At 41.6% G+C, this 15,421-nt stretch overlaps 2 protein-coding genes across 4 annotated transcripts; one reads left to right on the forward strand and one right to left on the reverse strand.

The window, feature by feature from the left end:
- The first annotated feature begins 1,594 nt into the window (after nt 1-1,594).
- Nucleotides 1,595-13,797, forward strand: DFFA (DNA fragmentation factor subunit alpha). 3 transcript variants are annotated; one of them, XM_073316482.2, is made up of 7 exons: nt 1,595-1,815; nt 3,813-3,974; nt 4,734-4,873; nt 5,853-6,042; nt 6,251-6,405; nt 7,400-7,599; nt 13,479-13,797. In XM_073316482.2, exons 1-7 carry the CDS (start codon nt 1,689-1,691, stop codon nt 13,681-13,683), a joined length of 1,179 nt encoding a protein of 392 aa, XP_073172583.1. In that variant the 5' UTR covers nt 1,595-1,688; the 3' UTR covers nt 13,684-13,797. The 3 variants fall into 3 exon arrangements, with proteins under 3 accessions (XP_073172583.1, XP_073172584.1, XP_073172585.1); XM_073316483.2 differs by having other exon boundaries at nt 4,740-4,873; XM_073316484.2 differs by lacking the exon at nt 7,400-7,599.
- CORT (cortistatin) lies at nt 9,171-14,206 on the reverse strand. The gene is made up of 3 exons (XM_073316486.2): nt 13,435-14,206; nt 13,287-13,358; nt 9,171-11,789 (listed from the first exon to the last, which is right to left on the reverse strand). The coding sequence occupies exons 1-3, from the start codon at nt 13,489-13,491 to the stop codon at nt 11,577-11,579; spliced, it is 342 nt and encodes a 113-aa protein (XP_073172587.1). The 5' UTR covers nt 13,492-14,206; the 3' UTR covers nt 9,171-11,576.
- Nucleotides 14,207-15,421: the final 1,215 nt, after the last annotated feature.

Genomic DNA, 15,421 nt, shown 5'->3' on the forward strand with positions numbered 1-15,421 from the left:
CTGACGTTATTTTTCATGTATTTGCTTATTAGCCCTGAGGTTATTTTTTTGGTCATAGCATAATTAAAAGCCACTGATTTATCCACTATTGCTTCCATATTATTTATTTATAGTTCATGGCCATATATACAGTGTGTTCCATGTTTAGTATATTATGTTATAATCGCAATGTATTTAAGATAACTTATAAAATGACTGAGGCCCCATCTGCATGGATTAGCATGCAGGATTTAAAGCCCATTTACTGTCATAGCTATCAATATTAATAATAAGTGGAAATTGTACAGCAACAAATCCTCCTTAGTCTAGTTAGTTGACTTCAATGGGACTGTTTTAATGAGTAAAAACAATAAGCTTGCCAATGTGAGTGATCTTACATGATCACACCTTAAATTAGACTTCATAAAAGGGATTTAAAAGTCCACTTCTGCTTAAGTCAATGACAAAACTCTTATTGATTTCAGTGGTGTTGTATTGCCTATTATTTCATTGTTTTGGTTTACACACACAATTATTTTTCATTATTATGTTATTTTGATAGCTCCCAAAAGTGTGATAGTTACTAAACAAGACAAATAATGGGTCAGATCCTGCAAACATTTATGTAAGTGAGTAACTATATTCTTGACTTCAATGGGACTACTCACATGAGGAAAGTTAGGACCTGGTCCTATGTGCATGGAGCTCCTTAATTGGATTGGGGCTATACTGATGCACTCATATGTTCACAGAAGCATACTCCGAGCTGTACATATATTTTATTTTTATATATGTTATATTTCACAGTTGGTAAACATGTTTATAGCTGTGTTTATTAAATGCATATGAATATGTATATGCATTTAACTATGTAGTAATTTAATACTCTTTTTAATGGTACCACACTATTTTGTATATATTTACACTGTTTCCAGTTCTCACAATTTTTTTGTGAATCTCTTGCTAGTTGGGATTTTTCTGAAAGCCTGAGCTCCTGGAGTAAAGTGATTACAAGAGAATATCAGCTTTGGTTTAAAAAAGCTTTTATGGTTGTGGAGAAAAGCTTGAAAATGTGACTGAGCATACCCTATAGGTTCAGAAACCAGAAAGCAAAAAATAAAAATCCCAAATTTAATCTCTACATTTTAAAGTCAATCACATGATTTTTAAGGGATGACTCGTGATTTTGAACTATTGTGTGTTGGCAATACTGCATTTATATATTATATTGTGTTGTGTGTTCGCATATGTTTTATTGGCAACATCCTATGCTGCACACGTTCCCCTCTGTAGTTCAGTTTTATGCCCTCTATTCTTTAACCTTTAAAACTGAAAATTACCCTGGAACTATTGACAGCAAGCCACACATACACACACACACAAAAAAAGACTAAAATGCGCTCCTGCCTTTTTAACGCGGCCTGATGGGAGTTAGAGGCTGGTCTGGCGGGAAAGGACTACATCTCCCAGCATGCAGGGGGAGAGGGAGAGGGAGGCATCGTTAGGCAGGGGGAGTGGCCGCGAGGCTGATATGTAGAACGAACTACGTGGCCCGGCGTGCACCGGGGTTGGGCCTGTGGAAGAGCCACGCTCTGGGAGCAGGACTACAAGGTCCGGCATGCAGCGGGCTGGGGCTTGTCTTTGGGCCGAGGTGCGAGGGGAGCGGCTTAGCTGCCGTTGCTCCTCAGCCCCAGGGCTAGGAGCAGGAGATGGCGGGAGAGGCTCCCGGAAGCGGGGAGGGGGTCTCTCCGCGGAGGCAGTGCCTGATCCGGCGGAAGAGCCAGCGGGAGCACCACGGGGTGGCGGCCTCCTGCCTGCGGGAGCTGCGGAGCAAGGGTGAGGGGGAGCGGGGCAGGGATCCAGGCGATGGGGGAGGGATCCTGTAGGTGGGGGGAGGGGCAGCCTGGGAGAGAGGGAGCTGGGGGGGGGGCAGGGAAACAGTAAATGGGGGCGAGTCGGGGAAGAAGGATGGGGGGCGGGGAGGTTTGTTGCAGTCCCCCTCCCCTATCATACTGTGCCGCCTGCATTACTCCAGCGAGCCTTTCCTGTTGTGGTGGCCCCTCTCTTTTCACAGCTGGGCAACCCCACATTGGCGTTGTGGGGAGGAATCGGGCATAGGAAACAGGCTGTGAGAGAGGTGCCGTGTGACTGGGAGGGTGCTGGGGTTAGATAGAGCAGTGGCTCTCAAACCTTTCCAGATTACTGTACCCCTTTCGGGAGTCTGGTTTGTCTCACGTACCCCCAAGTTTCCTCTCACGTAAAAACTACTTGCTTACAAACTCAGGCGTAAAAATGCAAAAGTGTCACAAAACATTACTGAAAAATTGCCCACGTTCTCATTTTTTTTACCATATAATTATAAATCAATTGGAATATAAATATTGTACTTTACATTTCCTTGTATATTCTATAGACCAGTATAAACAAGTCATTGTCTATGTGAAATTTTAGTTTGTACTGACTTCGCTCGTACTTTTTATGCAGCCTTTTGTAAAACAAAGCAAATATCTAGATGAGTTGATGTACCATTGAGGCAGAGATTCCCTTTGTGGACTGCGGGTAGGCTGCTGGGAAACTTTAGTTTTATTTCAGTACTGAAATTGGCACTGTGCCACGCTGGCCCATTCTGCTTCCTGCTGGGGGTCTTTCCACAAGTGGTGCTGGGCATCAGCACCTTGGCATCATGTACTACATGAGTGAAGGGCTGCACTTGGGAACTTTCCTTGGCCAGCTATCCATTCAACGCATGGCTTTAAGATTATGAATTTTAAATACTGTTGAATCCAGACTTTGCCCATGAAATGTGATCCTTGGCATTAATAGCCCCCTGGCTTATGAGTGATGTATGTGTAGAGCCCCACTGTTGGTTTCTTTAGGTTTTAGGAGGCTGGCAGAGTTAAATCTCCCACATGCCCAGAGGCACTGAGCTATCAAGTCCCACATACATCACTGTAGATGCTTCTCAGGTACAGCTCATGTCATGTTAAAGGTTAAGCCTCGTAATTGCATTAAAGATTTTTAAGCTCCATTAGAGACGAAAATTGTTTTGGCTAAATCTATACTATTCCCTTCAGAGAATACAGGCTGTGTGTACTTGTCTTGTGCTCTTCTTTAAAATGGCTATGTAGGTTTGTCTTGCATATGCAAGTATAAATGGCTAAGAGAGTATTCTGATCTCTTAAGTCTCCTTGCCTCTGTGGGTTCCCCTCAACTGCCAAGGTGCTGATAGGCACTACAATCACTTAAAACTGTTGACAAACAATGGATGTGTGTTGCTGGACAAGCCTAGATACCTAGTGCAGCTGGAAAGGCATTCTTATTTATTTGTGTTATCTGGTCTGGCTGGGGGAGCTCCCAGCCCAACCTCTCAACACCCACCTGTTTCTCCTGGATCTATCCAGCAACATTTCATGAGTCTGTCTGTCTGACCTTTCCACCTTTTATGTCGTAGACCAGCAGGATAGAGGATTAAAATTGAGGACCTCTCCTGGTGTCAAGATAGGGAGATTTGGAAAATGTGCATGTGAAAATGTAGTTTCTAGGCTGCTCAGCCACATTTGGCCTTGTAAAGGAGGATGAACTCCCAGGAAAGGAGCATTTTTTGAGCTTGTATCAGGAACAGCATTAAAAATGTGGATTGATGGAGACAAATTAGTAAACATAAACCAGAGAAGAGTTGATGTACAGAATCTGCATGTCGACAGGGGCCATTCACTTACCTATCCTAGCGGTAGCCCCAAGGGAAATTTGTGTCTGTCATATGTGCATAAAGGACAGTGTTTTTGCCTTGCCAAACTTCCTTCTGCCTCATGAAAACACTTTATCTTCTGTAGCCTGTGACATTCTGGCCATTGACAAGGCCTGGGAGCCCATCACCTTAGTTCTGGCAGAGGATGGCACCATTGTGGATGATGAAGATTACTTCCTGTGTTTACCGCCCAACACCAAGTTTGTGGCACTGGCCAGGAATGAAAAGTGGACCAGCAGCTCCACAGGTACAAGGCTGGAGGGGAACGTATTGTGATGGAGTTCCCCCGCTTCAGGGTGCCACCTGGGACTGGGGTCCCACTGAGCTTGCCACACTTATGTCTTAACTTTCCAGACACCAAGACCTCCACTGAAGATGGACTGATGACTCTGCTGGAGGCCTAGTTTAAGTTACCACCTCTGCACTCCCTCGCCTCGGGCTTGAGCGGAGCAAGTGTTACAGACATGGTGATATTGGTCCTTTGCCCTCCTATTCACTTACAGAAACTCGCTTGTGCTGAAAACTGAGGAAAGGACAGATGATGATGATGATTATGGTGATGATAATTAAGGGGTGGGAAGAATAGCAGCCAAGATTGAGAAGAGGTGTGAGGGACAATTCTTTCTTCACAGGAAGTCTTGACATAGACACCATGAAAAGAGACTTTTTTAAAAAATGTTTTAAATGTTAAACACCCCATTCTCCCTCTAATCTCACATAGACAGATCAGTGCAAGAGGCTGAGTCCAAAAGGCTAATGATTATTTCCTGGAAGCAACATTTTGAACACTCTCTAATTCTAGTGTAGATTTCATAGCTGTGATTCCAACTCTGAGGTAAGAAAACCCCTCTAGCTCAAAGCTTAGAAGCTGTTTAATTTACCACATCTATCTCCTGTTCAGCAGCTTTGTTCATATACCCCCTCAGTAAGGGCTTTTTGGATTTTGTTGTTGTGATCTTTGCAACCATGAGTTTTTCCACTCTTATGACTGTGGTCATTTCTCAAGTGTCAGATGGGGGCACAGCCTGGCTCTCAAGGGAGTCCATAGATGAAGTGGATAGCGGTGAATCGAAGTGGAAGCATCTGGCAAGACAGTTGAAGGATGACCTGTCCAGCATCATTTTGATGTCTGAGGAAGACCTCCAGGTATAGTGAGAACCCATATGTCACACTTGTCTCCTTCCTTTAGTTTCCTCATTAGAAGGGAGATGGTGAAATCTTAGGAAAGGAAAATGCATACTGTTGACTTGGCTCTGGTGCAGGAGTGAAGTTCTGCTCTTGGGGAAATGTTCTCCCAATGGAATGAATAGGCTTTTGAAAATGACACTGTGTAAATCATTCTTTTACACACACAATACACCATCTGTTCTCCATTACCTTGCTCACTTGATCCAGCATCCCTCCTCTCCATGCTGACTCTCATCTTTTCTACCTTCTCTCCCATACTGATGCTATATCCCTACAGTTTTTTGGTTCTCAGATATAGACTGATTCATCTCTCATCCCATGTGTTTTTTCATTCCTCACGAAGCTCTTAGTTCCTTCCTATAGGGTTTGTATCCTGGCCTCCAACCACACCTGTCCTTTTTGTTTGTCTTGCACTTTGGTCTATGGAGGGGTTTAGAAGACTTGATTATTGGTTCCAAGTAAATGATCAGCTGCATGCCAGAACACTTCCCGCCCCTTAACATCTGTGCATAACAGGATTTGGTCTTAATGATTGCTGCTTGTAGTACTCATTCAGCAGTCTGGATCAAAAGTTACTTTCCAAAAGCCAGTCCCTGTTGGTGTTGGCATGTCTCACTCAAACTGATCAGTGGGGCTTTTGCTGTAAAATTGTTAGAATTTCTCTGTGTTGTTTCAAAAGTAGGCGATAATTTCACACCTTTCTGAGGGACATTTGACTGTAGGTAAAGAACTTTAGCTTGTGGGAGTGCCAGTTAGAACGACTTGGAAATGCCTAATAAAACTTGCTGTAACCTTGCAAGGTTGAGACTTTTTCTCTGTATGTGTGACTTGGGAGGTATGCCATCTTTATAGCTCTGTTGTAGTCAGTCCGATAGAACAATTAAAATGTGGCTTACCTAAATCGTTCCATGTAGCAGGACTCCACTGTTTCGTTTAGGTTCTCATTGATGTACCATGTTCAGACTTGGCCCAGGAGCTTTCCCAGAATCAACCAAAAACCCAGATGTTACAGGACACCCTGCAGCAGGCGCTGGACAGACGAGAAGAAGAACGCCAATCCAGACAGCTTCTGGAACTCTACATGAAGGCCTTAAAGAATGAAGGCAGCATCTTAACCAAGGCATCAGGTAAGGAGCATGAGCAACTTTCCAGAGACATCTGAAAGGGATTAAAGGGGAGGGGAAATGAGAAAGCTGCATGAGCCATTGCTGCTGTGAAGGAGCTTGTGATGACGCTGCTGTAGTTGGTGCAAACTGATCAAACTGCATTCCCAGCCCTCCACTTGTGTTCATGCTGCTGGCTACTGTTAAACACTGTCTCCCTGCTACTTTTCAGAACCTGACGCTGCACCCAGGGAGGAGATGAATGTAGTCAACACTGATAGCAGCAGTGCAGGTGCCTCCGCCAAAAGATCACTCAGTAGCGGGATCCTTGCTGCACTGAAAGAGAAACCTGCCCCAGAACTCAGCTTAGACAGTCAGGATCTAGAGGTTGGTAACTTTTGGTCTTCACCCTGTTCTAGGCAGGCTGACTGGCATCTCCGTGTGCAGAGAAGGGATGTAGGAAAAACTGTCCTTTCACCTCTGGAGACCCAAGTGTTAACTCTAGTTTAAGGCACAAAGGTAATGAGATTTGGTCTTCTCTCTCCACTTTATTAAATCCTGGTACAGTATGGTGATCTTTTGTTCAAAATCCCAGCACTGTGGAACCTTGCCACAGCATATACTTCCTCCATGCGTGGAGCTCCCCTGTGGTATCCTGTCTTTTTCCCAAGCAGTACAATTACTCAAATTCCCTTCTCCCCAAAAGGAACCCATCATGGGAACTTCTTGTGAGCTTTGTCAACTGGTCATAGGAAATGGTCACCCAGAATTCAAACTAGGAATATTTTACAAACTAGCTCTTTGAATGCAAATCTGCATTTAGCAGTATTTTTTTTCTTTTCCTATTACCAGGCCAGCTAAAGGTCCCAGTAAAACAGAAAAACAACGTAAATAAACCCTTATCTTGGAAAGGTGAAGGTTTCTAGAATTGCCTCTCATCCTGAAGAGTTTTCATCTTGGTTGCAAGGACCTGTGACTTCCTTGTTTGTTTCTTTCTTCTGTTGACAAAAGGGAGTGTAAATGTATTGATTTTGTTTGGCTGGAGTTAAGTCATTCAGGCACCTACTGGACCTTTCCAGCTCCTAACTTCCAGATGCCAAGTAGAATTAAAAACAAATTAGGCTTGAAAGGTAGAAACTTTAAGTCAGGGAATTGTGAAGCTCAAGGATAAATATGTTAGATCCCAGTGAGTTTTTGGTCTTAATTAAATATACCAAATCATTGCTTGTGTTTCAGCAGTTCTCTCATGGATCCACCTATTTTTACTTTGGGGGGAAGGGTTCAGTTCAGGAGGAGTGTACCACTAGAAGAAATTCTGGCTGTTGTAAAAGACAAGGTGTGGGGCACTGAGGATCAGTGTGTCCAACTTTTTATTTCACAGCTGGTTTTCAAGGAAGACACAGAAGTCTTGGCTCTGGCACTGTGCTGGGATAAGCAGAAGACTGAAGCTCTCCAACAGGCCTGTGATCAGGAGCTCTCCAGGCGCTTACAGCAAGTGCAGGCTCTACGCTCCCTGAGGAGTATATCAAAGGGCAAGAAAAAGCTGCCCTGGGGAGACTGGTTGAGTTCAAAACGCAAGAAGTAAGAGACTTCGCAGCACTGCTGCTGACAGTGCTTTAAATGTGAAAGAAACATAGGTCTCTTGTGTATTAGAGCCAACACAAGCAAATGGTGTGTTAAATTCCCCAAGTACCATAGTTTTCTGGTCATACTATGCCCTGCCTCTAGAGAACTAAAAACTGGGCTTGTCTCTGCCTCTGTGTTGTTAACAGACAGGTTTAATCCCTCTAGTGAGAGTCTAGGATCTCACGTAACCAAAGGCTTTATTTTTTTCAGAGTAGTGGTACTTGTCAAATTTTCTGTAGTCCAGAAACCAGTGTCCTGCTAAATGCTGCATTAGAGAGGTATTTTTGAATGAAGAACTGGGAGCCAGGTGCTCTTGAGTTCTAATCATTATCTCTTCCCTCCCGTCTTTCAGATGCGGGGAGTTACTTACTCAGAGGGGTACTGTGAGGCTAAGCCTTGGTGTACTCTTCAAGTTTTACTGGCATACCTATGTCAGGTAGGAGGGGGGAAATCACACCCCTAACCAACATAGTTGTGCAATCAAAGGGCCTAGTGTAGGTGTATTTCTACTAGCAAAAGAATTATTTTACAGGTATAGCTTACTCCATTCAGGGAACTGGTTTAAGCAAGAGAACTTTTGCTAGCATAAGCTGTGTCTCCACGTGGGGTATCTGTGGGTTTCCTCTACCCATATACTGGTAACTCCTTTCAAGTATAGACAATGCCCAAGTTAGAGGGCACTTTAAACGCTGTGTGAGCATGAGGGTTTTCATACCAAATTCTGAGGCTGCACAGGAGAGTGCAGACCAAGCACATTCTCTTCAGATTATTTTCTAAACAGAGTGCAATAGTGAGAGATGCAGTGTTCTCAGTGCCTGTTCCTGGTGAGGTTTATTACAATTTGTTGTAGTCAGACTGCCAGTGTGCAGACTTTTTCCAGCTACCACTTTATGTGGCATTGACTGAGAACGAGTCTGGGATCCAGGGACTTGAGGTTCAAATCCTGGTTCTGATAATCTCTTGCTGTGTAACTGATCAAATCATATTTTAACTTTTGTGCCATTATTTCCACATGCTACTACCTCCCCCTGCGGGAGGAGAGTGAGAACTGATGTTAAGCATGCCGAAAATTAAAATGCTTGGTTTTTAAAGGGCTTCAGGTAGAAAACTTCATTTTTGGGCCTGTCTATATTCCTATATTTTTATACAACATAATGACACTGTTCTTATTGACTGGCCCTTTTTTTTAAAATAATTTGAAACACTTTTAATGGAGAATTTTAATATTAAAAGCTTATTATACTATTAAGCTGTTTTATTGTGATGCTCTCACATACTGCCTGGCTTGCTATATATCTCCAAGAACATGACTGTCTAATTATTGGAAACACCCTGATATCACCCAAGCACCAAGGGGGCTTGTCGTCTCAGACTTTTTTTTTTAATTGTAGAGTTTGTGGCAGTTAGCCTTCCCAAAGGTGCCATTTGGCCTTGACCCACATTAATGTTGGTGACAGTGCATTAGCACATACATTCTCTATTGATAGTTCTGTCCTAGGAGAGCAAAAGATAAAAATGCTGAAGCATTTAAAAGGGGCGGTGAATATTTAATATACACAATTATACAGTATTTCCAACATTGCAAACCCATTAATCTAACATTAGGTTAAGCATTGGAGTAGATAAGTCACTTAATGTATAGCAAAGCTGAACATTCAGAAATGCTTCTTGTGTACAGATGTTGCAATCTAGCTTTTAATGAATGAGCCATAACTACAATGCTTACTGTAGTTATAATGAACATAACCCTGAACCAGTTCTAGTGTCTCTGATGTAACTTAAGCAAAAATCTGCTGTCTTATAGGAAAATTAAGTTTAACTTTTATTTCCTATAAAACCATGCTGAATCTTAATTAGGAGTAGGTGTGAGTTAAGGATGTCATTTACTTCTTTCTAATTGAAAGGTATTACCTAGACTTAAACAGGGGATCCTGATTGCCAAGAACCTACTGAAGTGCTGTCTTGTCTCTATGAAATAAAAGCTCACTCTTGGCCTGAACTACCCCTTTCTTTTACAATGGAACAATACGTGTCCATGAGTTGGACAGGGAAAACAATAGTTTATCACACTACTTATTTACCTTCTCACATTGTAAGCAATTTTCCTGCCACAGGGGATGGCTTTTCTCCTGTTGTAGGCTGCCATAGTAGCTGTATAGAATGTTTGTTCATGCTACTCAGGCAAAAAAACCATACCTTATTCAACTGTGTAAAGATAATTACTCGAGTACAAATTCAGCAATGAACTAGACCAGCCAGCACTATGCTTTTCAGTTTACTGATTTTCCTACTGGGCAAAGAACAGTTGAAGGCTTGCCAGCTTTTTCATTATAAAGCCTTATATTCTGAGGGGTACATTTCATGCAAAGCTGAAACTTAGTAAGCAAAAGTTCAACCCAGTATTGAAGATCCTGTTGGGCCCCCATTTATGTAAGAGAAACAGAAGTTGCATGATGTGGGACTCTATCCTGGGAAGCAGTGACAGAAAAAGATTTGGGGATTGTGGTGGATAATCAGATGAATATGAGCTCCCAATGTGATGTTGTGGCCACAAGAGCTAATGTGATAACTGGGATGCATAAACAGGGAAATCTCAGGTAAGAGTAGAGGTTATTTCACTACTGTACTTGGCACTGATGTGACTGGAATACTGTCTCAGTTCTGGTGCCCATAATTCAAGAAAGATGTTAATAAATTGGAGAGGATTCAGAGACGAGCCATGAGAATGATGAAAGGATTAGAAAACATGCCTTAAAGTGATAGACTCAAGGAGCTCAAAAAGAAAAGGAGTACTTGTGGCACCTTAGAGACTAACCAATTTATTTGAGCATGAGCTTTCGTGAGCTACAGCTCACTTCATTGGAGCTCAATTATTTAGCTTAACAAAGAAGGTTAAGGGGTGATTTAATTACAATCTATAAGTATCTACATGGGGAACAAATATTAGCTCTGCAATCTAGCAGAGAAATGTATAAAATGACCCAATGGGTGGAAGTGAAACTAGACAAATTCAGACTAGAAATAAGGTGTAAATTTTAAAAATTGAATACTTGATCATTGAAACAATTTACCAAGTGGTGGATTCTCCATCACTGACAATTTTTAGATCAAGATTGGATGTTTTTTTTCTAAAACATACGCTCTAGGAATTATTTGGGAAAATTCTATGGCCTGGGTTATAGAGGAGGTCAAACTAGGTGATCACAACACTCCTTTCTTGCCTTGGAATCTATGAAGTTTACTCTTAATTTATACTAAACAGTAATGAAAGATGTGTCTCGTGTATAGGTTAATGTTGACACAAAAAGCAAACTACTGGTAGTTGTAATAACATTAAAGATAAGGGTGCAGATATTAGAAAAAACAACACAAACTAGGTCTTCCAAAAAAAATTTAAACTAAGAGAAGTGAAGTCTTTCCCAGAGCAAGCTTTACAGTGATGTAGTATAAAGTAGGAGGTTGTACCAGATAAAGGTATGAAAAACCTAAGGAGCAAGAATAAAAAATAGCATGATCCTTGCAGCTCCACTATAGATAATGCCAATGTAACTATTTATTAAACCTGCTCCTGCAGTCCCTCCTCCCCTTAGAGAATTTTGGGGAAATGAGAACTGCAGGATCAGACCACGAGTTGTTGGGCAGTTGACATTTCAGCCTTTTACCTGAACTGTAGCCCAAATAGTAACAACTTGGTACTTTTCAAGATGCTCAGTCTCTATATTTGCACTCCATTTCAATCATAAAATTATTTCTGTCTATACATTTCTATTCAGTTTTTATTAGAGAATGAGGATGGCGAGAGAGAGTGTAATCACACTTATTACAAAGAGATAGTATTTGTTCACAGAGAAGCAGTCACTGATAATATTCATCCTGATGGAGGCAGCTGTTGCTAAAGCCACTCTAAAATAGACCTTCAGGAAGCTATTTTGTTAGCAGGAGGAGAAAGTCTTCCGGAATAAGTTCCTGCAGGGGGACTTTTCCCATGCTCGAGGTTGTTGAATGGCAGACCTCTCTTGCCGGTTGGCCAGCTCTACCTCCTCCTCCGTCAGGGATGTGTCCTCCATCTGGGATATCCAGTCAACCAGTGCAGAGAGGAAAGTGGGCAAGGTGCTTCTCTTTACCTCTGTCCGCTCCTGCAAGTACTTGTAAAAAAAGAAAGAATTATTAATCTTAGGGGGAGAAACCCTTCCTCCAAGTGAGAAAGGGAAGCCTAAAGTGTGGCTGAAAGGCACATCCTGGCACAGAGAAGGTCACCTAACATCTACGTCTGTACTTCCAGCAACAGTTGCCAACTATTTCTATCAATGTATTTCAGCAACACTGGGGCAAGCTAGCAGTGTGCAAAATCATGGTTTCCCAATTACTTTTTTTGCATGCTCTGAGTCCAGCAGTAATACATTAGGGGGATACTTAATGTTCATAAAACATTGAATTCCTCATTTGAAAAGAGCTGTTGCTGATCACAATATTATCTTTAAGTCAACACAATCATTCCATTCTCATATGGAAAGGTAGAGCTGTTCCCAGGGCCATATAATGATAGCTTAGGCATCTTAAAGAAACACCAACTGGAAATCTAGTCAGTTATTAAGAAGAACTAAAAGATATTGCACCTGCCAATTTCTTTGGTCATACAATCATCTTCCTTTTTGTTTTAAAATTATTTTATTTTCCCTATTGCTCAAGACCCAGGCAAACAAGCTGCTTATATAAAAGAAATGGAAACTGCGTACACAGTAAACTGACTTTTTCCCCCTCTAAGATTTCAATTAATAGTAGTCATAATGTTACTTGCCATAGCAGGTATAAAAGACAGAAGCATTATTTTTAATGTGTCCTTTTAAAAATTCTGTTACTGTCTTCAACATCCTTTAAAAGTCTCACCAAAAAAAATGTCAAGAGCTTTCAGCTAATAAAGTACAATGCTGTAGCTCATTCTATAATTTCAGTGAAAAATCCTTTTTTAATGGTCAAGTTTATGTACTGGTTCTTGGATCTTTTTCAAAAGAGTACAGTAAATCAAACACTTAAAGCTGAAAACTCTTTAAATGGCTAACTTAATGACATTTTTTTAGAAACTAGTAAAAGCATTCAATTATCTTTATAAATTAAGGTACTTTTTTAGTGTAGACACATATAGGCAGCTAAGTGACTAGGCCATTATGTTATTGGAGTATTCAGTTCAGAGCCAGAGTTCCCTGTCTGGGGCTGACAAATCTTTTACGGCAAGATAGGATCATTTATAATGAAAAGTGCTAACGCACTTCAACAAACTGCAGCTCCACTGAGTTGTGACCATTTCTGGGGTGGAGGAAACAGCAGCTAACTGACACAATGATTGTATGTGTATGTTGCACATACACATAAGATTTTTGGTCAGGGACAACGGGTCAAGCCATTATGCTTATTAAATTTCCCTAGGACTTTAATGTCAGGGGAGCACAGACAGGACCCCAATGTTGAAAGTCTCATCTAAATGATGTACAAATAACATGGTACAAACAAGGCAGTTGTTGAGGCAGGTCAGCCTTTTGGTACTCTGAGGAAGTACCAAATCCCCACTAAAGAAAGGACTGGGATAAACAAGAGGAAATAGAGGGCACAGAGCAGAAAAAGGGGGAACTGAAACAAACCAATACCTCAGATTCTCCTGTTATTAGATCCTGGCAATTTGAGTACCCTGTGGCCCCAGATGAGAAACTCTTGTTCACCTGGGTACAGTGCAAAGAAGAAGAGTGAATAACAAGCATTATAGATATAATGGGTTTTTATCCATTCTCCGCTTACCTGGCTGTCTTTCAATATGTGTCTTTCCTGTATTGGACATGCAGCAGCCCCCATCATCCAGGAGACAGAAGTCAGCAGAAGAAACAGGCAGAGTGGTGGATGTATGTGGAACACTGCCTGATAGAGCTCTGCAACAAGCTACTTCCCTGCCTCGCAAGTTTGTTTTTTTTTTCTCTGGGCTGGAGCAAAACGTCCAGCTCAATGATTTTTATATTACAGCAGCCCCCCTTTTCTCAGCTTATGCAGTGACGTAAAAAAACCAAAGAGCAATTAACTTCCCAACAATACACTGTTTGGATTTAACCTTTAATTAGCGCTTCTGGATTGTGCTGCTATTAAAGTGTGTATTTGCTGTTAATTTAAGCTGCATATGCATTCTGTTTGCTAAAAAAACTGCATCATTTCCTCACTATTATTCCTATATTCCAGGCAGTCTTGAGTACAAAATAGGGTGATTTAGCTGCAAATGATTCATGAGGGTGGATTTTGTGCATGGGTTTGGAGATGGGAGGAGAGGCTGCAGAGTCAATTTAAAGGCAGAAGCATTGCGCCTTACACTATCCTGAATGATCAAAGTTTAACCTCTAATATAGCAAGAATCCTCCACTGCAGCAACCCACTGAAGTCATGGGTTTCAAAAATGTAATGATTAATACATCTGAGCAAACTACATCCTGGAAGGTTTCAGAGTAACAGCCGTGTTAGTCTGTATTCGCAAAAAGAAAAGGAGTACTTGTGATTGCGTGACCAGAGAGATTGAAGTGTTCTCCGACTGGTTTATGAATGTTATAATTCTTGACATCTGATTTGTGTCCATTTATTCTTTTCTACGTAAAAGAATAAATGGACACAAATCAGATGTCAAGAATTATAACATTCATAAACCAGTCGGAGAACACTTCAATCTCTCTGGTCACGCAATCACAGACATGAAGGTCGCTATCTTAAAACAAAAAAACTTCAAATCCAGACTCCAGCGAGAAACTGCTGAATTGGAATTCATTTGCAAATTGGATACTATTAATTTAGGCTTAAATAGAGACTGGGAGTGACTAAGTCATTATGCAAGGTAGCCTGTTTCCTCTTGTTCCCCCCCCCCCCCCAGATGTTCTGGTTTAACTTGGATTTAAACTTGGAGAGTGGTCAGTTTGGATGAGCTATTACCAGCAGGAGAGTGAATTTGTGTGTGTATGGGGGTGGGGGGGGATGTGAGAAAACCTGGATTTGTGCTGGAAATGGCCCAACTTGATGATCACTTTAGATAAGCTATTACCAGCAGGACAGTGGGGTGGTAGGAGGTATTGTTTCATATTCTCTGTGTGTATATAAAGTCTGCTGCAGTTTCCACGGTATGCATCCGATGAAGTGAGCTGTAGCTCACGAAAGCTCATGCTCAAATAAATTAGTTTGATAGGATCCTGTCTGGCAAGAACTCACTTATCAATAGCTGGAATGTGAAATCCTCACTTCTGTATTGTTTTGTCATTATAGTTCCCACTCTGCTATTGTTTGTCCGTATAATCTCTGTCTGGTTCTGTGATTGTTTCTGTCTGCTGTATAATTAATTTTGCTGGGTGTAAACTACTTAAGGTGGTGGGATATAATTGGTTACATAATCATGTTACAGTATGTTAGGATTGGTTAGTTAAATTTCAGGAAAATGATTGGTTAAGGTATAGCTAAGCCAAACTCAAGTTTTACTATATAGTCTGCAGTCAATCAGGAAGTGGGGGTGTGTGAGTGGGGGAAATGGGAACAGGGAATGGGGGTGGGGAAATTGGAATCATGTTTGGCTAAGGGCAGGAACAGGGACACAGGTGTAAGGCTCTGTGGTGTCAGAACTGGGAAGGAGGATACTAAGGAAGGAAACTGGAATCATGCTTGCTGGAAGTTCACCCCAATAAACATCGAATTGTTTGCACCTTTGGACTTCGGGTATTGTTGCTCTCTGTTCATGCGAGAAGGACCAGGGAAGTAAGTGGGTGAA

Source organism: Lepidochelys kempii, chromosome 18 (genome assembly GCF_965140285.1).
Source record: "Lepidochelys kempii isolate rLepKem1 chromosome 18, rLepKem1.hap1, whole genome shotgun sequence".
NCBI classification, from domain to species: domain Eukaryota; kingdom Metazoa; phylum Chordata; order Testudines; family Cheloniidae; genus Lepidochelys; species Lepidochelys kempii.

Bases quoted from the DNA above. Each gene is read 5' to 3' on its own strand.
- DFFA (XM_073316482.2), top strand. From the start codon at position 1,689: ATGGCGGGAGAGGCTCCCGGAAGCGGGGAGGGGGTCTCTCCGCGGAGG. The intron at 3,975-4,733 runs GTACAAGGCTGG...TCATTTCTCAAG, and splicing joins GTGGACCAGCAGCTCCACAG to TGTCAGATGGGGGCACAGCC. The intron at 7,600-13,478 runs GTAAGAGACTTC...TTGGACATGCAG, and splicing joins TTGAGTTCAAAACGCAAGAA to CAGCCCCCATCATCCAGGAG.
- CORT (XM_073316486.2), bottom strand. From the start codon at position 13,491: ATGATGGGGGCTGCTGCATGTCCAATACAGGAAAGACACATATTGAAA. The intron at 13,359-13,434 runs GTAAGCGGAGAA...CACTGTACCCAG, and splicing joins ACATATTGAAAGACAGCCAG to GTGAACAAGAGTTTCTCATC. The intron at 11,790-13,286 runs GTATTGGTTTGT...TTTTTTTACAAG, and splicing joins TAATAACAGGAGAATCTGAG to TACTTGCAGGAGCGGACAGA.